The sequence below is a fragment of the Anabrus simplex genome, chromosome 1 (assembly GCF_040414725.1).
Source record: "Anabrus simplex isolate iqAnaSimp1 chromosome 1, ASM4041472v1, whole genome shotgun sequence".
NCBI lineage: Eukaryota > Metazoa > Arthropoda > Insecta > Orthoptera > Tettigoniidae > Anabrus > Anabrus simplex.
In genome coordinates this window covers 600,974,746-600,995,443 of record NC_090265.1, presented here as the reverse complement: position 1 = coordinate 600,995,443, position 20,698 = coordinate 600,974,746, and the positions used below count along the sequence as shown (strand labels likewise).

The following is a 20,698-nucleotide window of genomic DNA, read 5'->3' as shown; positions in this document are numbered from 1 at the left end:
TTACAGTTGGTTTTACGTCGCACCGACAACGATAGGTCTTATGGCGATGATGGGATAGGAAAAGGCTGGGTGTGGGAAGGAAACGGTTGTGCATTAATTAAGGTACAACCCAGCATTTGCCTAGTGTGAAAATGGTAAACCATGGGAAACTACGGAAAACCATCTTCAGGACTACCGACAGTGGGGTTCGAACCCACTATCTCCCTATTGCAAGGTATAGTGTGCGAAGATGGTTAGGATGACTAAGGATAGATCATTTGATACCTCACATTCAAATAACAAAATACTCCGAAACCCAAAAGAAAAAAGGAGAAACATAAGGGAGGAGGTCAAAATTTGAAGTTTATTATTATTATTATTATTATTATTATTATTATTATTATTATTGAAAAATAGGCGCTTTGGCCATCTAAATATTAATTTCGAACCTTCATGTGGGATACCGTTAAATTCTGTAAGCCTGAGCAAAGCCAAACCCAACAAACACGCCACACAGTCATACGAAGGGACGAAAGAGAGTTTAATACTTACTGTTAGCCATCTGACGGGTATACTCTGGTCGGCCAACAATGTATTGTAGTCCAGACGGGGAATTGATGGCCTCTTTGATACAGGCCACGCATTGGGTCTGTGCGAGAGTATCTGCCACAGAACACGTGCCACGACGCTCGCAGAGTCGTTCCAGACTCTCCAGCAGGACGCCCAGACCGTCTCGCTCCAGGAATTCCAGGCGCCATTTCCTGCAACAAACATAGCGTCAACTTCCTGGACCAGCGTTCTCCTTAAACTGCTACTCGAGAATCAAAAAATATTTATACGTCCAAGTTACAGTTTCTCTTTCTACGCTTCAAACAACACTCGCCATGTGATATGAATGAATGAATGAATGAATGAATGAATGAATTAATAAATCAATTAATGAGATTCTTTTCTCTCCCAATTGCGGTTGACCAACTGGGGTGATGTATTTATTTACTGTAATCGTGCACACGTAAATTAGTTGTTTCTAACACCAAATATTGCCGATATTCTAAAAACAAAATGTTAATAAAATAAATAAATAAATAAATAAATAAATAAATAAATAAATAAATTAAATAACTGTACTGGTAAATAAAACTATAAAGATTATAAGGAAGAACCTAGTATCATATCGGGTTATATCTGAGAAAATTTAATTTTAGGAATACATAGTAGGAATCATAAAGCATAACAGTTACATTTCATTTGTCGTCACGCCATTCTTTCTTATCTTTGTATTTCCAGCTCTTGTTTGTATCAAAAGGAAAAAATCAAAATCAATTGCATGTTAAAGATGACATGTGTTTTGCCTTGCCAAAGGTTGTTGCTATTCCACAGATTCATCTTACTACTACAACAGCATTCTCACCCGAATGAACTTTAAAGCTTCCTTTTACAATAATTGTATTTCATTTTTTCATGATAAAGACTAAAGAACATAGATTTTGGTGACGCAAGGACAAGAAAAGGCTAGGGTGGGGAAGATAGCGGCCGTGGCCTTAATTAAGGTACAGCCCCTGATCGGAAAATGAGAAATGAGGGAAAACCAATTTTAGAATTGCCGATGGTGGAATTCGAACCCACTATCTACCGAAAGCAAGCTCACAGCTACGCGAGCCTAAACCACACAGCCAATTCGCTCGTTGGACAATCAGTTTTCAATAAAATAAAGCATAGTCATCGCCTGTAAAATCGTATTTATATGACTATATATTTTTAGGGAGGGGGTCTATAGGTTTCAGCAGATTTTCGAAGGGGTCTATGAAACAAAAAATGGTTAAGAACCTCTGAATTTAAAAAAATGGACCTAGACATAATAGCAAATAAGATCTTGACTCCTTCGTGGACATATCCTTAATAATTAACTGAACTTTGACTTTTGAGGTATTTCCCTACAATTTAAGTCACAAAGCCTAGGATATCTCAAGGATTTCTTTACTACTAGCTACAGTACATGCATTTTATCGTTAAGGCGTGGAAGTCTGTATGATCTAACCCAGTGATTAGCCGGTTCGAATACCGTTGGTGGAAGAAACAAATCAACATCAAAATGTTGGCCGGCAGGGTAGGAGAGGTGGTGGTATACAATTTCTAATCAGTTAGATCTTAGACTGTGAGCCAAAAGCCTGGATTCAATTCCAAACCTCTCCGCAGTGTTCGTATGGAGTGAGGGGGCATACGACGCTGCTGATGGTTGGAATTCAAGAGGACAAACTGGGGCAAATATTCATTTATAGGAAGGGGAGTTAGGGATTGGAATAACTTACCAAGGGAGATGTTCAATAAATTTCCAATTTTTTTGAAATCATTTAGAAAAAGGCTAGGAAAGCAACAGATAGGGAATCTGCCACCTGGGCGACTGCCCTAAATGCAGATCAGTATTGATGATTGATTGTTGGCTGGAGACGTTGCTTTGACCAAACCCCCTGCTATTATTCAACAGGAGTAGGCTATGTGCCAACACCGGGTTTCACCCTCTCCCTACATCATCATCATCATCATCATCACCACCACCATCATCAGACGCGCAGGTTACCCATAGGTGTCAAATAGAAAGACCTGCATCAGGCGAGCCGAATATGTCTTTTGACACTGCCGGTACTAAAAGTCAGGCGATACATAAATTATACTTTTCTTAGATGTATTTTTACACAATTCTCTGATAGTAGGTATACAGTAGTCTATTACATAACGTTGCTATTCTCCTTCATTTATATTTTCTGTTTAATAAACATAATAGAGTGTCTTTGTCTTCTCTTTCTGCCATCTTTTCGTAGATGTGCCACCTCTATATCGTTATTGAATAAAATGCAATAATTTTTCCTTTTATTCTTGCCTTATAAATTTATTCACTCCCATCAACCACCAAATTATAAGACCTTTGTGGGTCCATGTTGTCATTCTTACTTATATAATTATCCCCCTGTGGGTGGGGACAGTAGAATAACACCCACGGTATCCCCTGCCTGTCGTAAGAGGCGACTAAAATGGGCCCTAGGGGCTCTTAACTTGGGAGCGTGGGTTGGCGACCACGAGGCCCTTAGCTGAGTCCTAGCATTGCTTCCACTTACCTGTGCCAGGCTTCTCACTTTCACATATCCTATCCGACCTTTCTTGGTCAACCCTTTTCCGACCCCGACGGTATTAGGTTTTCGAGGCCTAGGGAGGCTTTCATTTTCAAGCATTTTGTGCTCTTTTCTTTCTTTGGCCCATACCTTCATTTTTCGAAGTGTCTGGTCCCTTCCATTGTTTCTCTCTGATTAGTGTTATATAGAGGATGGTTGCTTAGTTGTACTTCCTCTTAAAACAATAATCAACACAACCACCTTACATAATTATATAAATATTTTTTGAATGAATCAACGACTTGCCGTAATTACGGATTGCCACAATGGGCAAAGTAAAGCGCATCAGGATACATACATTTTTATCATATAGGAATATAGCGGCAATGAAGTTTTTTTAAATATTATGGAGTTCCGAACAAATGAGATGTCAGGATGTGTGTAGATCCACGTTCAATGGTATTCATAGGCAGCTAGAACTTCTTCCAGAATTCTGTGAACAAGGCAGGTATTGTGCCACGAGCACTAACTGTTCTCGTGCTGTTGCATTCTGTCCTATCTTTTCCTTAATCATCTATTGATGATGATACTTCTTGTTTAAATGGGCATAACATCTAGGTCATCGGCCCCCCTAGTGGTACGAAATGAGACGAAGTGCAATGACAATTTAAAAGTCCAAAATTCATCCACTGATTACAATTTAAAACGTGATGATGAAGAATGAAAGGATAAATATGAATTTAAAATAATCAGCGGAGCCAACTCACAATACTGAAAGTTAGAAAAACCGAGCTCAATAGCTGCAGTCGCTTAAGTTTGGCCAGTATCCAGTAATCGGGAGATAGTGGGTTCGAACCCCACTGTCGGCAGCCCTGAAGATGGTTTTCCGTGGTTTCCCATTTTCACACCAGGCAAATGCTGGGGCTGTACCTTAATTAAGGCCACGGCCGCTTCCTTCCCATGTCTAGGCCTTTCCTATCCCATCGTCGCCATAAGACATATCTGTGTCGGTGCGACGTAAAGCAAATAGCAAAATAGCAATAGCAGAAAGTTAAAAATAATTCCAAAATCGACACACTTGCTAGAATTAAAAAAGATGACGATGAACAATGGGTCTGACCCGCAATGCCTCACCTTCTCAGAAACTATATTGAAAAATGAGTATTACTGACCAAGGGACTGCTTACAAAGCACAATTCCGAATCGATGATTCTTGTTGTCCAAAGGGGTCCAAAAACCCGGTCAACGGCCCCTCATAATGGTACTTATCGCTAGTAGAGTAGAACCATGGTATTTCTCAAGTTGCGGTACTAATCAAGAGTAGCGTAGACTCACGGTGTTAAAAACGTTATGGTACTACTCACAAGTATTGTACGTCGCACAGGAAACGCAGACCTATGGGGTTTCTCACATAATGGCAACTCTCGTAGGCAACGCAAACCCATGGTGTTCCTCACATGGTAGTACTAATCACGGGTACTGTAAACCCACAGTGAACCCACCTACTGTTGCTACTAATCACAAACCTATTGTGTACCAAACATAGTGGTACTACTCGCGAGGAAAGGCGACCCATGGTTTTCCCCGCGTGATGGTACTAATAACAAGTAGTTTCATGGTTCTAATTTCAATCATCCCTTGGTCGCCCCTTTTAGTCACCTCTTACGACAGGCAGGGGATACCATGAGTGTGTTCTTCGTCTGTGTCCCCCACCCACAGGAGGTTAATCATCTATTAGAGAGTAAATCAAAATGAAACCTTACACTGCACAATACTATTTACAGTACAATAAAGAGTCATGCAAGGTACACGACAGGTTCGACAAGTAGTACAGATCTGTGGGTGATAATCTTTGTCCGAAATTCAAGCGGAAATATTCAGGTTCAGTATTACAAACATCCTCCTTAAGCGGAAATCCCAACTACACTGGAGTGCAAGGACATAAATGGAGAAACTTTCTTAGAATTCCATCCCTAATATATAGACAGGCAGTGTTTGTCAGAATAACGCAAAAGGTTTGATATCAGTACCCGCTCTCAACAACATGATACAGAGCTGAAGTACACTTGCCTGCATCGAGTCACCTAGTTCTCACATGTATTTGGCCCGGGAAAATCCTTTTTCATAACTCCCTGCTAGCTTACGATCCGCTCTTAGTACAGTTCTATATGAATAATTATTACACAAACCAGTACTGACGCCATAGAGGCGCATAGGTTCTAGCTAAGATAAGCAGCAACAAGATCTCTGAATGTGGAATATACAGTACTAAAAAAGATACACATGAATTATGCAAGTACATTCAATAAGTAACAAATTCGGGATTCGAACCTCGGGTCAAATTGTGCGGTGGACTGAGAAAGATTGTGAGACGAAACGAGACGTAGAATCATTTTTAGCAATGAAACAGTAACTGTACACTCGGAGAATAATATAGCGAAGCGCAGGTTTGCAAGCCACAGGTGACGACTGGCTAAAATGGCATGGACCTGGAGTGAAAATGGGAAACTACGGAAAATTATCTTCAGGGCTGCCGACAGTGCGATTCAAACCCACCGTCTCCCGAATGGAAGCTCTGTGTGAAAAAGTCGAAAAACTAACTAATGTAGTTTACTTACAGTATAAAGCCAGGAATAATATTTTTTTAATGTAATCTCTTTGTTTATTGATTACAATCAAAGTAACCCCCTGCGATCAGTAGTTAGTGAGGAGGAGTCGACATAATTAAAATATCGATTGAATGCATCAGTTTTAAAAATTAATCCGTCCCTTTGATGGAGTGCGCAAAATTTCGTCAAATATAACGTCCGGTTTCTTGGCTGAATAGTCATCGTAGTGGCCTTTGGTTCAGAAGGACTCGGGTTCGATTCCCGGCCGGGTCAGCGATTTTAATCTTAAAATGATTAATTCTCTTGGGTCGGGGACTGGTTATTTGTGCTATCCCAGCATCTCACACACCGCGCGCGAGCGCACACACACTGCCTTCCACCGCAATAACACGCAGTTTCACATACGACTATGATAGACCTGCCTCTCACCCGGAGGCCCTGGGTTCGATTGCCGGCCAGGTCAGGAAATTTTACCTGGATCGAAGGACTGGTTCCATTCAGCCTGTCTGATTACAACTGAGGAACTATCTGACAGTGAAATAGTGATTCCGGTCTAGAAAGCCAAGAATAACGGTTAAGAGGATTCGTCGTTCTGATCACGCGGCACCTCGTAATCTGCAGGTGTTCGGGCTGAGCAGCGGTCACTTGGTAAGCCAGGGCCCATCATGGCTGTTGGGCGAAGAGGCAATAGTAGTGTTTATTCACTCATTGCATTATTTACATATTTTTGGGACTTTGTTTGTATACATAGCTCCTCTAATAACACTAATAATTAATACTTAAATTAAACTCTTAACTATCTCTTACACACATTGAATACATTGGTATGTTCGTTTTTCGCATTCATGGCAGATGCCGCCCAACCTCACCGCAGGCTCTGCCTTATAAGGGGCAACACCAAGCTAGCAATATCCACACGAAATTATTATTATTGTTATTATTATTATTATTATTATTATTATTATTATTATTATTATTATTATACCGGATATATATGCATTTCTCGTTAGTATGAGGAATGTGTATAGTTTACAACTAGAAGGGCTCGAAGGGGGAGGCTGCTACTGTACTGGCACAAAAAGCGGCGCCTCAAAACGCCTGAAATACTCCCGTAATTGAGTGTCTGGGCCGCACGCCGGATGTTCGGAAGGGGAACACATTTCTGACATTCTGAGACCATCTCTGTCGTCTTTTTTCATATTTTTTCTGCATTCCCTTAAAAATAGCTGGCGTCTTTATAATGCCTAAGTGTTTGCTTCCACTTCGAGCCCTCGCCAAGGGCAACACATGCCAGGCATATGTCAACCAACAGCAGGTATTTTTATTTGGGATTGCTCCTCTCATTCACAAGTTTGACCCACTCTATTCTTCACATTCGTTCACCAAGCTCCACAACACAGGTTTATAGTGAAGATGTGAACTAATCAGTTATGAAGTACTGTTCGAGTACTGTCGCATGTTTACTAATGTTCATTGTAGGCCCCGTGGTATATGGGTTTGTGTGTTTACCTTTTACCTGGTGCGCTCGGATTCAATTTGCGGTTCGTCCAAGCGTTGAGGAACGGAAAAGTGGGACTCACTAACTACGTGAAGTCAACTGAAGAGCTGATGATGATGGCGTGTGGCCTCCAGAGAGGCCTGGTGCAGGTCTTTTGATTTGACTCCCGTAGGTGAGCTGCGCGTCGTGATGAGGATGAAATGATGATGAAGAGGGCAAATACTCCCAGTCCCCGTGCTTGGGAAAACAACCAATTATGGTTAAAATTCCCGACCCTGCGGGGAATCGAACCCGGGACCCCTGTGACCAAAGGTCAGCACGCTAACCATTTAGCCATGGAGCCGGACAACTGAAGAGCTGAAATAATAACAGGCAGCGGGTACGGTTAAGAAAGCCAGCAATACGGCTAGGGAAGTCCTTCGTAACTGGGTCCATTGCCTCCCATATCTCATCTCACGAGGTTCAGTGAATTCCGTTTCGTTTTTTTAAATAGAAAAATTGCTTTACGTCGCACCGACACAGATAGGTCTTATGGTGACGATGGAATAGAAAAAGGCTAGGATTGGGACGGAAGCGACCGTGGCCTTAATTAAGTTACAGCCTGGTATGAAAATGGGAAACCACGGAAAACCACCATAAATAAATAACAATACTAATGCTATTGGCTTTACGTCTCACTTACTATGTTTTTACGGTTTCGGAGACGCCGAGGTGCCGCAGTTTAGTCCCACAGGAGTTCTTTTACTTGCCAGTAAATCTACCGACATGAGGCTGACGTATTTGAGCATCTTCAAATACCACTGGACTAAGTCAGGATCGAACCTGCCAAGTTGGGGTCAGAAAGCCAGCGCCTCAACCGTCTGAGCCACTCAGCCCGGCTCACGTATTATTCATAATCATAACGGTCCTGTAGATTGTCAAGCATGTTGTTGAACATAGAAGTATGCTGAAAATCGATTTTTCCGGTCAGATGACCCACGACGAATTACGATAGAAGATGCAGTCATTTCTTGTGTCCTTTCGGAAATCAGTGTTCATCATTATTTTCGACAATCTATATAACCGTTATGAAAAATGCGTTGATACGTGTCGATACACGTTAGTTACAGACACAGATAAGTGTTGCCATCATCACCCTGTGTGTTATCATGACGTAAATTGATGTTCAAAGCATGTTTGTAATTGAATACTGTTTGATTTGTCGCATGCTGTAAATAATTACGTCCACCTCCGTAATGTAACGTCTAGCGTTTATTAGCTGCTGACCACGGAGGACAGGGTTTGATTCCCGGTACCGTCAGAGATTTTAGATAGGAGGGCTTACATGCAACTCATCTACATTGGAACTGTGTCTGAAAGGAGCTGAAAGGAAGACATGAGCTTACTTTTCCTTGTTATAAATAATTTAAAATACATTCTACGTAAGTTTACTCTAGCGAAGCGTTGTGTCACTCGATTAGGCGCCTTGGTATAAGAATTTGCCCACAGGCGAGGTCTGTCACCTTCGTCGTGATGACACCGGAATGATTATGAAGTGGAAGTCTGTAGTTTTATGTAAGTACTGACATCACGACCATAGCCACGGGGCGTTAGTTTTACATGGAGTTCGACCCAAAGGGACGTGACTTTCAATTTCAAAAATTCCACGTGGATTGGCAAGGAAACAAGCCATGGCCGCCTTGATAGAAAGCCTGCAACGATGTCGCTCGGTAATCATAACCCCAATTATCAAGACTTTTTGCTCAAGAAATGTTAATATTTACAAAAAGAAAATTTTTTGGTCCTAAAATTCCTGAACATTTAAGATTACACTCTAAAGATTATTCTGGACTTATGTAGACAGTTTTATCTTTTTTTTGCTAGTGATTTAACGTCGCACTAACACAACGAAGGTTTTTCGGCGACGCAAGGATTGGACGATAGCGGCCGTGGCATTAATTACGTGCATGGTATGAAATGGTAAACCACGAAAAACTATCTTCAGGCTGTCGACGGTGGGATTCGAACTACTCATCTCCCGAATACGAGCTTACAGCTATGCGACCCTAACCGCACGGCCAACTCGCTCCGTTGTAGAAGGCAAACATTGCCGAGAAGTGAAAGATGGATGTATTATGACATTAGATGCCCATAGCTATGCAGTCTAAGATTAGGAACTCAAAGTTGAGTCGTTTCATCATGGCACGCGGCTATCTTGGGCGGCTATCCTAATTTTAACCTCCTCCCTGATTAATCCACATTCATTCAAGACAATCTTGGGATAATCTAGCAGCCCTTTTTCCTAATTCAGTACGAACAAAATACACACACTAGCATTGTCTTTAATACTAGTTAGCGGATGAATTCAAGATTATAGAGTAGAGAGGCGATTGTGACCGTCACGTACCCAGCGCATTTAGAAGTTTGAACCAAGTCTCATTGTCTTTTTTGACGTTTACCATGGAAAACTGAAGGAAATTTTCAGCAATTAGGAACATTTATAAATATTCATGTAAATAACAGGTTGTATAGAGAGCCTCCGTGGCTCAGGAGGCAACGCGCCGGCCTCTCACCGCTGGATTCCGTGGTTCAAATCCCAGCTTCTGTACGCGCACTTTTTAGTGATAGATTTTTGTACTCGGTGAGGAGTAAGAAGGGAGCACTGCCGGTTCCGGTAAATACTGCCAACTGAATGGAAATGAAATCTGAATTGAATCGGTAATATGATAGATCGATATGAATTTTCCAACCCTATATTACCTTAACGCCAACAACTGTGTCACACACACACAATATATAATACTATATAATATTTCCCGATGCGAAACGTATTCCTAGCATGAATTCTATAGTTTGGTTTTGCTGTGTAAACAACAACAGTACGAGTACGTAATGTGTACGCCAGATGTCGCACAGCGATGATAAGCGATTCTTAGTTTGTGTTTCATAGGTTGCCAATACGAATCTCGAAGATAAGCGAAGTCGACCGATTCAGCACTAGGGTGTAAATCTATAGCTAAAAAGTGCGCAGATAGTACTCATGTAAGATTTGTGCTGGATAAAGCTGAGGCAGACCAGGTTTTCCTCCGGGTTCTCCAGTTTTCTCCAATATAATTTCATCTGTCATTTATTCATAATTGAATCAGAAGAGTGCTACAGGTTTCGGCAGCCGTCACAGTTCCTATCCTCGCTAAATAGGGAATTCATTCACTCCATTCCTGACCCGGTCAAATGACTGGAAACAGACTGTGGATTTTCATAACAGGCTGTATGCTGACTGACTGACTGACTGACTGACTGACTGACTGACGGACGTGAATAGGACGAACATTTTGATTTAAGAGATACTGTATTTGGAAAGCGCGCCTTCCTGAACAAGAATATATACTATTTAATTCATTTGTAGATGTATGCGAATAAATAAATAAATAAGTAAATAAATAAATAAATAAATAAATAAATAAATAAATAAATAAATTAATTAATTAATTTTACTTGGGTGCGAGAAAACTGTCTCATTGCTGAAAATAGAAAACGACACTGTGCCAATACAAATTATTAATTCTATTTTAAATCATACTGATTAGCACAAAACAATTTTATTGTTTAAACATTATCATGTTGCACTTACGAGGTATCTTTATAAAAGTGCCATAATATAGGAGATACGAGATGGCGTTGCTGGTGCATTTTAAGCTATTATGTTGGATAACTTGTTGCGTTGTACCCGCAGAATGATTCGACAGCTTCGTATAATCAGAATGAAAAAATAATATTTCAGAAAATTTGCAGTACTAGGTCTTGATTCTTAAGTGTTGATATGAACCTCCACTTGCTATGAATACTTTCGGCCTAGACGACATTAGGTTTGAGAGTCCTAGGTAGTCACTCATTTTCATGCCTTTCGTGGCATTTTCCTTTCTTCGAAGACACTCCCAATCTCCTGGCCACAGAGAGCGTGTTCCCGTTTAGATGGCCCACCCCGTCCCTTCAGGATGGGAAATGAAAATTTTCAATAGGATAGGCGTTTCAACGACGCTCTAACTGACAATTCAATTGACGAGGCCACCTCCACACTGGGGCCAAACGCTAGTAATTTCAAGTTTGAAAGACCCCAAAGGGATATAATACGTTCAATTGCGTTGATATAACATCAACTTAATTTATTACATTGCAGTTAAGAAATCTGCTACCTGGGTGACAACCTCGACTGCGGATCAGTGGTTACAGACTGATTCACTGATTAATTGATTAGAGCATCACATTTTGTATATTTCCGAATTTTCGGTCATTCAACTCGATCTTTCTTCTTCCAGGTTCGATGTATCGAGAAGCTACGCAGTCTTTCAAAGATGATAAGCAACCTTGAATTTGATCAATGAGATTATGTCTCAAACATTATCAATCAATAAGCATATGTCAATCTCTTGTGAAATGTTTTAATCATTGCGATGTTCAGCCATTGTCCTAGCCGCTGCACTCACGTATAGTCAAATACAAAGTTCATCACTATTAATTCCGACGGAAAGGTAGGTAGCTTAGTAATTTACATCACAATGAATTGTAGCTCTCATTGTTTCTCAGTTTTACAACTGAGATATCTGGCGACCTTCGTCAGAAGTTCACAAGGACGTCCAGATAGCTCATAATGTTCTCCTCGCAAGTAAACTGAATCAAAGGAGAACTCCCGTTCCACCTCTAACTAATGGTGTTATCAGTAATATCTAAGTCCCATGGAGGAGATCCACTTGAAACCAATTAAGAGAAACATGATATTACACTTAAGATAATCATTACTTACAAAACAGCACTACCCGAAGAGTTCGTAAACACCATTCAGTATTTAAAAAATATAATTTGTTTGCTTTTTGTTTGAGGTTTATGACCTAACTAATTGCTATCATTCAGATGCTGACTTAATCCGGCTCCTTGGCGGAATGGTCAGCGGTTCAGACGGTCCTAGTTTCGATCCCCGATCAGGTTGGGTATTTTAACTGCTTCTGGTTAGTTCTGACTCAGGGATAGGGTATTTGGGTTTGTCTCAATACATTCTTCATATCCACACAAAACACCACACTACACTACCAACCACCACAGAAACATGCCATAGTAAATATATCCCCTGCTCAAAGGGTTACCGTCAGAAAGGGCATTTGGCCGAAAAACAGGGCGAAGTCCACATTGTGCGACACAGTTCACACCCACGACTCCACCAGGATGTGGGAAAATATGAATAAGATAATAATAATAATAATAATAATAATAATAATAATAATAATAATAATAATAATAATAATAATAATGTTATTTGCTTTACGTCCCACTAACTACTTTTTAAGGTCTTCGGAGACGCAGAAGAAGAAGAAGAAGAAGAAGAAGAAGACGCAGTTGACGACTAATAAGGAGTGTCAATAGTGTGCCGGACACTGATTTTATCTAGCTTTTGCGCAGTTGATCTTCTTCCTGGTCTTTTCCCAGTTTATCAGGGCCGGCACTAGACGTACATTTGGCCCAATTTTATGGCAGTATGCTCTTCCTGACGCCATCTCTCATGCGGGGATGCATACATTATAATATGCTTCCCGGCCGGAAATCAAACTCGGACTCTGAACAGAAGGCCACTATGTTGACCATTCAGTGAAGCACCCGGTCTTCTTCTATTATTATTATTATTATTATTATTATTATTATTATTATTATTATTATTATTATTATTATTATTATTACACGTTAAAGAATCAAAGGACATCGTTTGGAACAGCGAGTTTAAAACACTGATCTAAATTAATGTAAATTATTCTAAGAAGCCATTCACAGCTGTGTGGTGCTTTTCATCAAAGGTTCCATGAACAGTTAAGTGGTACGACGCCAGTGACTCATACTCTCAGTTCATCCTCCCACAATCTACATTATCCTAATGGTCACCACAATGGTCAGCTGGATCTATTATGTTCGGAGAACGAGATGCTATGGTAATTCGCTTAGATCATAGGTTTCCTCGTGGAGAAAGAGATCTTGTTGCTTTATCTCAACAACAACCACCACCACCACCACCACCACCACCACATACAAGGAGATGAGGTTTCTAGCCTGAGGATGACCTCATTTACGAATACTTCATCTTAGATGTATTTTGATGTTCATTCAATATGTGAACCTCCAAGTACGACAGCACTGGCATTTATAGGCCTACAGATCATAAAACTAAGTCCCCGGCAGATGTATGTCTTTGTGCGGTCTAATCTCGAAGACTTGCATTTGCCTGGTGTGAAAATGGAAAACCACGGAAAACAATTTTTAGGGTGGGATTCGAACCTACTATCTCCCAAATGCAAGTTCACAGAATCTCGAAGAATACCGAAATAATTTTAATGCGGATTTTGATCAATCACTCAGGGCTGTCGCCCAGGTGGTAGCAGGTTCCTTACCAAATGTTTACTTTTTATTAAGTTATTTCAAAGAAAGTGCGAATAAATCTCCTCTGGTAAATTATTCGAATCCCTAATTCCTACCAAAATTCTATTGTTGGCACCAAATCGCGGAACACCTCCCCTTAAAGAAGCTAGCATGTTTGCCGCTCAATTTATAGCACCACAGCATAACATCAATGACATGTAAGGTAAACTCGGCTAATTTCGCAGTATTAAAGCCTTTGTTGAATTATTTCAGCAAAAATGTTGTAAGAACTTTCCTTCTGTTTGATAACCAGTCAATCGAAATACCTCGATTTGATGGTGTAATCACTGTCGTGTCCAAGTTCATTTTACCAAGTGCTTTAAAAAGTTGGGTATAAAATACAGTGTTCAAGGAGCTCGGGTAATTTCGCGGTAATACTCAAAGTTTTCAAGATCTCCTTTGTTATTTTATTATCTAGTTTAATGTATGCAAGCAACTTGTTACATAAACGCATTAAAATATATTTATATTAGAAAACTATTTATTTGATTATGGATTAATTATAAAATATTTCACTGATTGGAATATTACTAAACGAATTTCTTTATTTTGAAACGTATGAAAGAAATTAAATTTAAAGCAGAATTAAGTTACATGAAACAAAGAATTTTGTCCCCTGAAATTTGACGAAAGGAAAGAATGAATTCACGAATTAATTGACTGATCTCTATATTAATGAGTTCATCTGAATGGGCCTCTGAGCATAAGCAGTATATGAACTCGGTAAAATATGACAATCTCTGTATTTGTCACTTAGTTTGTACATATGTAACAAATAATGTTAACCCGATAATCTTACGCTTACGGTTTTCTACCATTTTAACTGCATTATGAACTTAAACGCTGTTAAGTAACTTGCGACTCACACCCTGCAGATTCACATTACGCGCCACTTAAACTGTTGTCACGGCAGCAAATGGAAACTATTGCTAAGAAATTTAAAACCGGCAAAAGGGTGTTACGAAGAAATAACTTAAGCTAGAACAACAAAATATAAGACCTCAACATAAAGAGAAGAACGTAAAGAAATAATAATCGCACTTTTGCATACACCGATGATATCTGTCTATAAACAGAACACTGCCTCTCGGATAGACCTAATACATAAAAATCTTACAGCAACAGCTGAAGATAGTGCTGTAAATTCCACTAGAATGCGTTGCGTCTGATCATTCCTTTTGAATCATGTTTTGAGAGGTACTGTTATCGATTGGCGTCTTTTTGAAGTTGACATGAATTCACAGCAAAATCATAATACTGCAAAATTAGCCGATTTTGCCTCATATTGTTTATATGTGTTCAGATAAAACACTCCATTCGGACAACGCACTCCCTAGGGTAGTACAAACAGGCGTGGTGGTTGAAATATTAGGGTACCAGGTTTCCTTCTTTTCTTTTTAGGAAGTTAATTTTACGGTTGTCACACTGATACAGACTATGACTTTCGGAGCTGATGTGCATCATATGAGAAGTGAATGATGCCACGTTTCCTCACTTTTCGCTCTGCTGCCGGCATGAGTGTTTTCAGAACGAAGAGCGGTGCTGCATGCAACCTCAATAGCTGACTCCTTTTTAACTTTCAGGCCTGTAAGGTTGGTAGGACTTCCGAATTAGGGAGTGGTGTATCGTGTGTTTGCAAAGATATCATCACTCCCATTGTCTTGTTATCTTCTATTAGCACTGGCGTTGGCTAAATAAGATACAGCGTCATGTTGTTTATTCTGGTGTTCATAGGGATTTTTACTTAACTTGGCTTCTATTTATATTCTACAACAAGCCTGCCGAAGACCGTCTTCCCCGGTTACACAATGAATAGCAGGAGTCTGGCATATACCAGTTTGACAGCGTAAGTTCGGTACTGAAGGACACAGTAGACTAGCGTGCATAAAGTTTCACACGGTACTATAGATCACCATAAATTGTGCAGTGTTATAGGATAATTCTAAATATAAACCAACATTTAGGAAGTATAGTATTTCTTGTTTGTTCTGGCGGGTTAACCATGTTGAAACACCTGAACACGTGAGATCTCCGAAATTAAGCAACAATGGGCGTGGTCACTGCTCGGATGGGTAGCCATACTCTTGGCTAGAGGAGTGGAAAGGAACCAGTCAACCTGTCGCAAGTAAACTCCAGCTCAGGACGCTTTATCAGTGGTCTTACTGGCTTAGCTGTAAGCAATGACTAGGTTGCTAGAAATAAGGCCGCTCTTACATATTAGACGAAACTGTCTTTAGGCCTACATAGGTGTATTTTAAGACCAACTTCGCTACACGGGAGTGAACCCTGGGTGGAGTAAGGGTATCTCATTCATTAGCCGAATGTAACATGCACGTAGCAAAAACGATTGCATGTGCAGATGGCAACAATGGCAGGAGTGAACTCACAACGAGGTGATGAAAGCTAAGTTAGGAATGAACTCTATAAAAGAAGCCTCGGTGGTTGGATCATGTTAGGCGAATGGAAGAGAATAGGTTGCCTATGAGGTTATTTTTTCTAGTTGCTTTACGTCGCACCGACACAGATAGGTCTTATGGCGACGATGGGACAGGAAAGGCATAGGAATGCGAATGGGAACTAAGCGGCTGTGACCTTAATTAAGGTACAGCCCCAGCATTTGCCTGGTGTGAAAATGGGAAACCATGGAAAACCATCTTCAGGGCTGCCGACAGTGGGGTTCGAACCCACTATCTCCCGGATGCGAGCTCACAGCTGCGCGCTCCTAACCGCACGGCCAACTCGCCCGGTGCCTATGAGAATAATGGACGTGGCAATGGAAGGTAAGAGAAATAGAGGGCTACCAAGGTGACGATGGTTAGACTCAGTTTTTAACGATTTAAAGAAAAAAATGTACGGAAGTAAACGAGGCCACAGAGCTACTTGCAAATAAAGAATTGTGGAGGTGGTTAATTAATTCACAGGGGCTTGCAGACTGTATGCTGAAATGCACAGCATTTTATATTCAAGGTGTATACCAAAGAAAAGGCGCCAAATTTCCCTTTGGGAAAATTAAATCATCATAAATATGTCTTTCAATAAATTAAACTCAAATTGATGACGATTAATTTGTTTGCATTTAGTGAATCTGTATGGAATTTGGAAGTCGACAAGTGTAGGATTCAGTGCTCCGGAAGGGGGAAACTGAATAAGGGGCTACGAAACTACCGCGAATGAAATAGATAGTTCCCTAGAGTATGATGAGATAAGGCCTCTTTGATAAAAGAGTCCATTGTATGTCTCTCAGTCATGGCCATCCATCAGTACTTCACATCACAGCCTTCACGGTTGCTAGGTAACATCCCGTCACACATTTTGTACCGCTAATTTCGTGACGCAAATTTTCAGATGAACCCCAGCCATAAGAAATATTTATGTCAGAAATGTATGAATTCGCCTGCCGACACCATGTCCTAAATTCGTACCAGAACCCAGGCTAACTTCTAGTCCACGATGCCGGGCTGAGTGGCTCAGGCGGTTGAGGCTGGCCTTCTGACCCAAACTTGGCAAGTTCGATCCCGACTCAGTCCACTGGTATTCGAAGGTGCTCACATACGTCAACCTCGTGTCGGCAGATTTACTGGCAAGTACTGGGACTAAATTTCGACACTACGGGGTCTTCGAAAAACCGTAAAAGTAATTAGTGAGACGTAAAGCAAATTATTATTATTATTATTATTATTATTATTATTATTATTATTATTTAGTCCACGACGGAAGCCTCCATGGCTCAGGCGGCAGCGCGCCGGCCTCTCACCGCTGGGTTCCGTGGTTCAAATCCCGCTCACTCCATGTGAGATTTGTGCTGGACAAAGCGGAGGCAGGATAGTTTTTCTCCGGGCACTCCAGTTTTCCTATCATCTTTCATTCCAGCAACACTCTCCAATCTCATTTCATTTCATTAATCATTCACTAATCATTGCCCCAGAGGAGTGCGACAGGCCTCGGCAGCCGGCACAATTCCCATCCTCGCCGCTAGAAGGGGGCTTATTCATTCCATTCCTGACCCGGTCAAATGACTGAAAACTTTTTTCTTTTTTTTTGTTATTTCCTTTACGTCGCACCGACACATATGTCTTATGGCGACGATGGGATAGGAAAAGCCTAGGAATTGGAAGGAAGTGGCCGTGACCTTAATTAAGGTACAGCCCCGGCATTTGCCTGGTGTGAAAATGGGAAACCACGTAAAACCAACTTCAGGGCTGCCGGCAGTGGGGTTCGAACCCACTATCTCCCGATTACTGGATACTGGCCGCACTTAAGTGACTGCAGTGACTGAAAACAGGCTGTGGATTTTCAGTCCACGACAATAGCTCTGCATACAACGTTATTACATTGTGTAACGAAAAAGAGAATTTAAGAATTTAATCATGAAAGCTGTCGAGACTTTAAACAAACAGAATAAGAATAGTATGTGCTGGTGTAGCAGTGTGGGTCATCCATACCTGACGCAGTGATTGTGCTTGACGCTGAGTAACAAAACAGGATCAGCATTTCCTACGCCATCACTGTGACCTTGCTCAATTGTTCTGGCGCCTTTGATAGAGTTGGCACATTACAGCAGCGAACTAGCACATCAGTATTATTACCTGGAGTTCAGGTTGGTTTGTTTTTTTCTTAACCGCATACGATGCAGTACCATCTCAATTTAACTATTAAAAAACGAGAGGAGGAACACATTCTTGAAGAAGGGAACTGTTATCCAAAACGCATTCTTCATCTATTGCGGTTGGTGCACTGTTAAAAAGACATATCCAAGTAGCATTCCTGGGGAAGTCTGTCACATGAAATTACTCCGAAATTGATCATGCCCTTCTCTCGTGTATGAATGGCGTAGTTTCCAGTGGAGGAACGTGTTACTTAGGGAATCCATGTCCAGGGTTGAGACACCAAAAGTATACTTATTCCTGTCTTTTCCTGTTAATTCGTACTGAAGCTGCGCGGCTTGCTGGTTAGAAGGCCTATAGTGGTTTGGCTTTTGGTTTTACACCCAGACGACACGAGGTTCAAATTTTGAAAACAATCTTGTATGTTATACTCGTATGATTGCTGACATTGTATTCATAGCCATGGGACCTCCAATTCAACATAGAATCCGACCAAAATAGTACTACTTTCAATTTCAAAACTCCCACATGCAATTTCCGGGATTCGAACTGCGGCCATTTTTGTGGAAACGCACTGACGATGCCATTCGGCAGCCCCAAAAGTGGTTTCCAAAAGGCTCCCTCAGGTTTCCTATTTCCACGTTAGGCTGTACGTTACTTACGGTCACAGTCGCCGCATTCTCAGGTCTATTCCGTCCAATCCCAAAGTAGCTAATAATCCTATCTATGCTAGGATGACTTATGTCGCTAGAAAGTGGGTTCGAACTGTCGACTACCTACTAGATTACAGAGCCTACATCAGCGGTGCAGAGATTCACAAACATTGTTACAGAAGTATGGTTGTGTACCCATCGTGTAGGTTCTACAATCAAGAGGTCGACAATTTAAACTCATTCCGTAATTTAATGCACGATATCATGCTCTTATTAGGTTGGTAGAGACTTCTTGACAAAATATGAGACGCACATCCTTCCCAATAACCGAAGCGTTGTCAAACTGACGCTCCACAGCATCCAAAACTATGCATTTCCGAACATGGGTTCCCTCTTGAAAAAATACCGATACCGTCTTTTTTTTTCAATGTGCTTTACGTCGCCCCGACACAGAAATGTTTTATGGCGTCGATAGGATAGGAAAACGCTAGGAGTGGGAAGGAAGCGGCAGTGCACTTAAGGTACACGCCGGGCGAGTTGGCTGTGCGGTAAGGGGCGCGCAGCTGTGAGCTTGCATCTGGGAGGTAGTGGGCTCGAACCCCACTGTCGGCAGCCCTCAAGATAGTTTTCCGTGGTTTCCCATTTTCACACCAGGCAAATACAGGGACTGTACCTTAATTACGGCCACTTCTTTCCCACTCCTAGGCCTTTCCTATCCCATCGTTGCCATAAGACCTATCTGTGTCCGTGCGACGTAAAATAAATAAATAAATAAATAAATAAATAAATAAATAAATAAATAAATAAATAAATAAATAAAGGTACAACTCCAGTTTTACATTTTCAGCACTCACAAATCTTCTCTAAAATTCATCTCGTTTTGTCAGTAATGCAAGACTCATGTGATACTGTACTCGGTCCAGTGACGTGCCCGTTGCTCACCCCGCTTTCATCTACCAACTGCGATAAACAAACACTAGCACCGCTTTGCAGAAGTGCAATCGTATTTTGAATATTTAATACCTCGCATTTGTGATGAAGAAATGGCCGACGTCCATTTAACGAATTAATGTGCCAACGTGCGAGATCCCATGATGACCGCTCCAAGTGACGATCAGAGTTTAGTGGGGCTTCAGTTGTATAACCAGGTGAACTAAAAAGGATGTATAATATTTATAAGTGTAAAACCCAAGGTTGTAAATTAATTACTACCTCAAGTATTACATAAAGGTAGATTGCAATGCCCTGTCTGAAGCATGTTATTCATAGTTAACTTCAATATAAAAACAGGTGGAATTTCCGCCGGGATGACCTTGCAGATGTGCAAATATATCTTATAATGAGGATAATATACATTTTTATCTCTCCAGACTATGCGAATTATGTGTGAGAGTAGTCTTAATTGTGTTAGCTAGGCTTTAGGATGTGACCAAGAAGACACTCATGGATGAAGAAATATCACTGTAGGCCTGCAGTATAATGCTTTTAAGTTAGTAAAAAAATTATTTATATTATTATTTTACTGTAGGTATATGAAGCATAAGCTTGAACCATCTGAGCCAAAAGTGGGATTTCTGCAGGTCAGTTATGTTATCAAGCTCTAAGAACGGACAGATTGGTCTTGGAAATCGTGTGACTGGAAGTCACTTGTTGGGCATATCTATCTCGCCCCACCATCTCACCACTTGTTGAGTCACCAACGGAACGATATGCTGAACGGTGTACAAACAACAATAACAGAAGAAAGCAAATATCTTCAGCAGACAGCCGTACAAATCTTGGAACAGTTCTCTTATAATAGCTTGCATATACA

General features: G+C 40.9%; 1 protein-coding gene across 9 annotated transcripts in view; it reads right to left on the bottom strand.

The window, feature by feature from the left end:
• LOC136857189 (inverted formin-2) overlaps positions 1–20,698 on the bottom strand; it is a 506,484-nt gene that overhangs the window by 46,325 nt on the left and 439,461 nt on the right. For all 9 annotated transcript variants that reach the window (XM_067135641.2, XM_067135643.2, XM_067135640.2 and 6 more), the window contains one exon: positions 532–740. In XM_067135641.2, the coding sequence (XP_066991742.2) occupies positions 532–740 (209 nt within the window). The remainder of the gene's footprint in view (positions 1–531; positions 741–20,698) is intronic.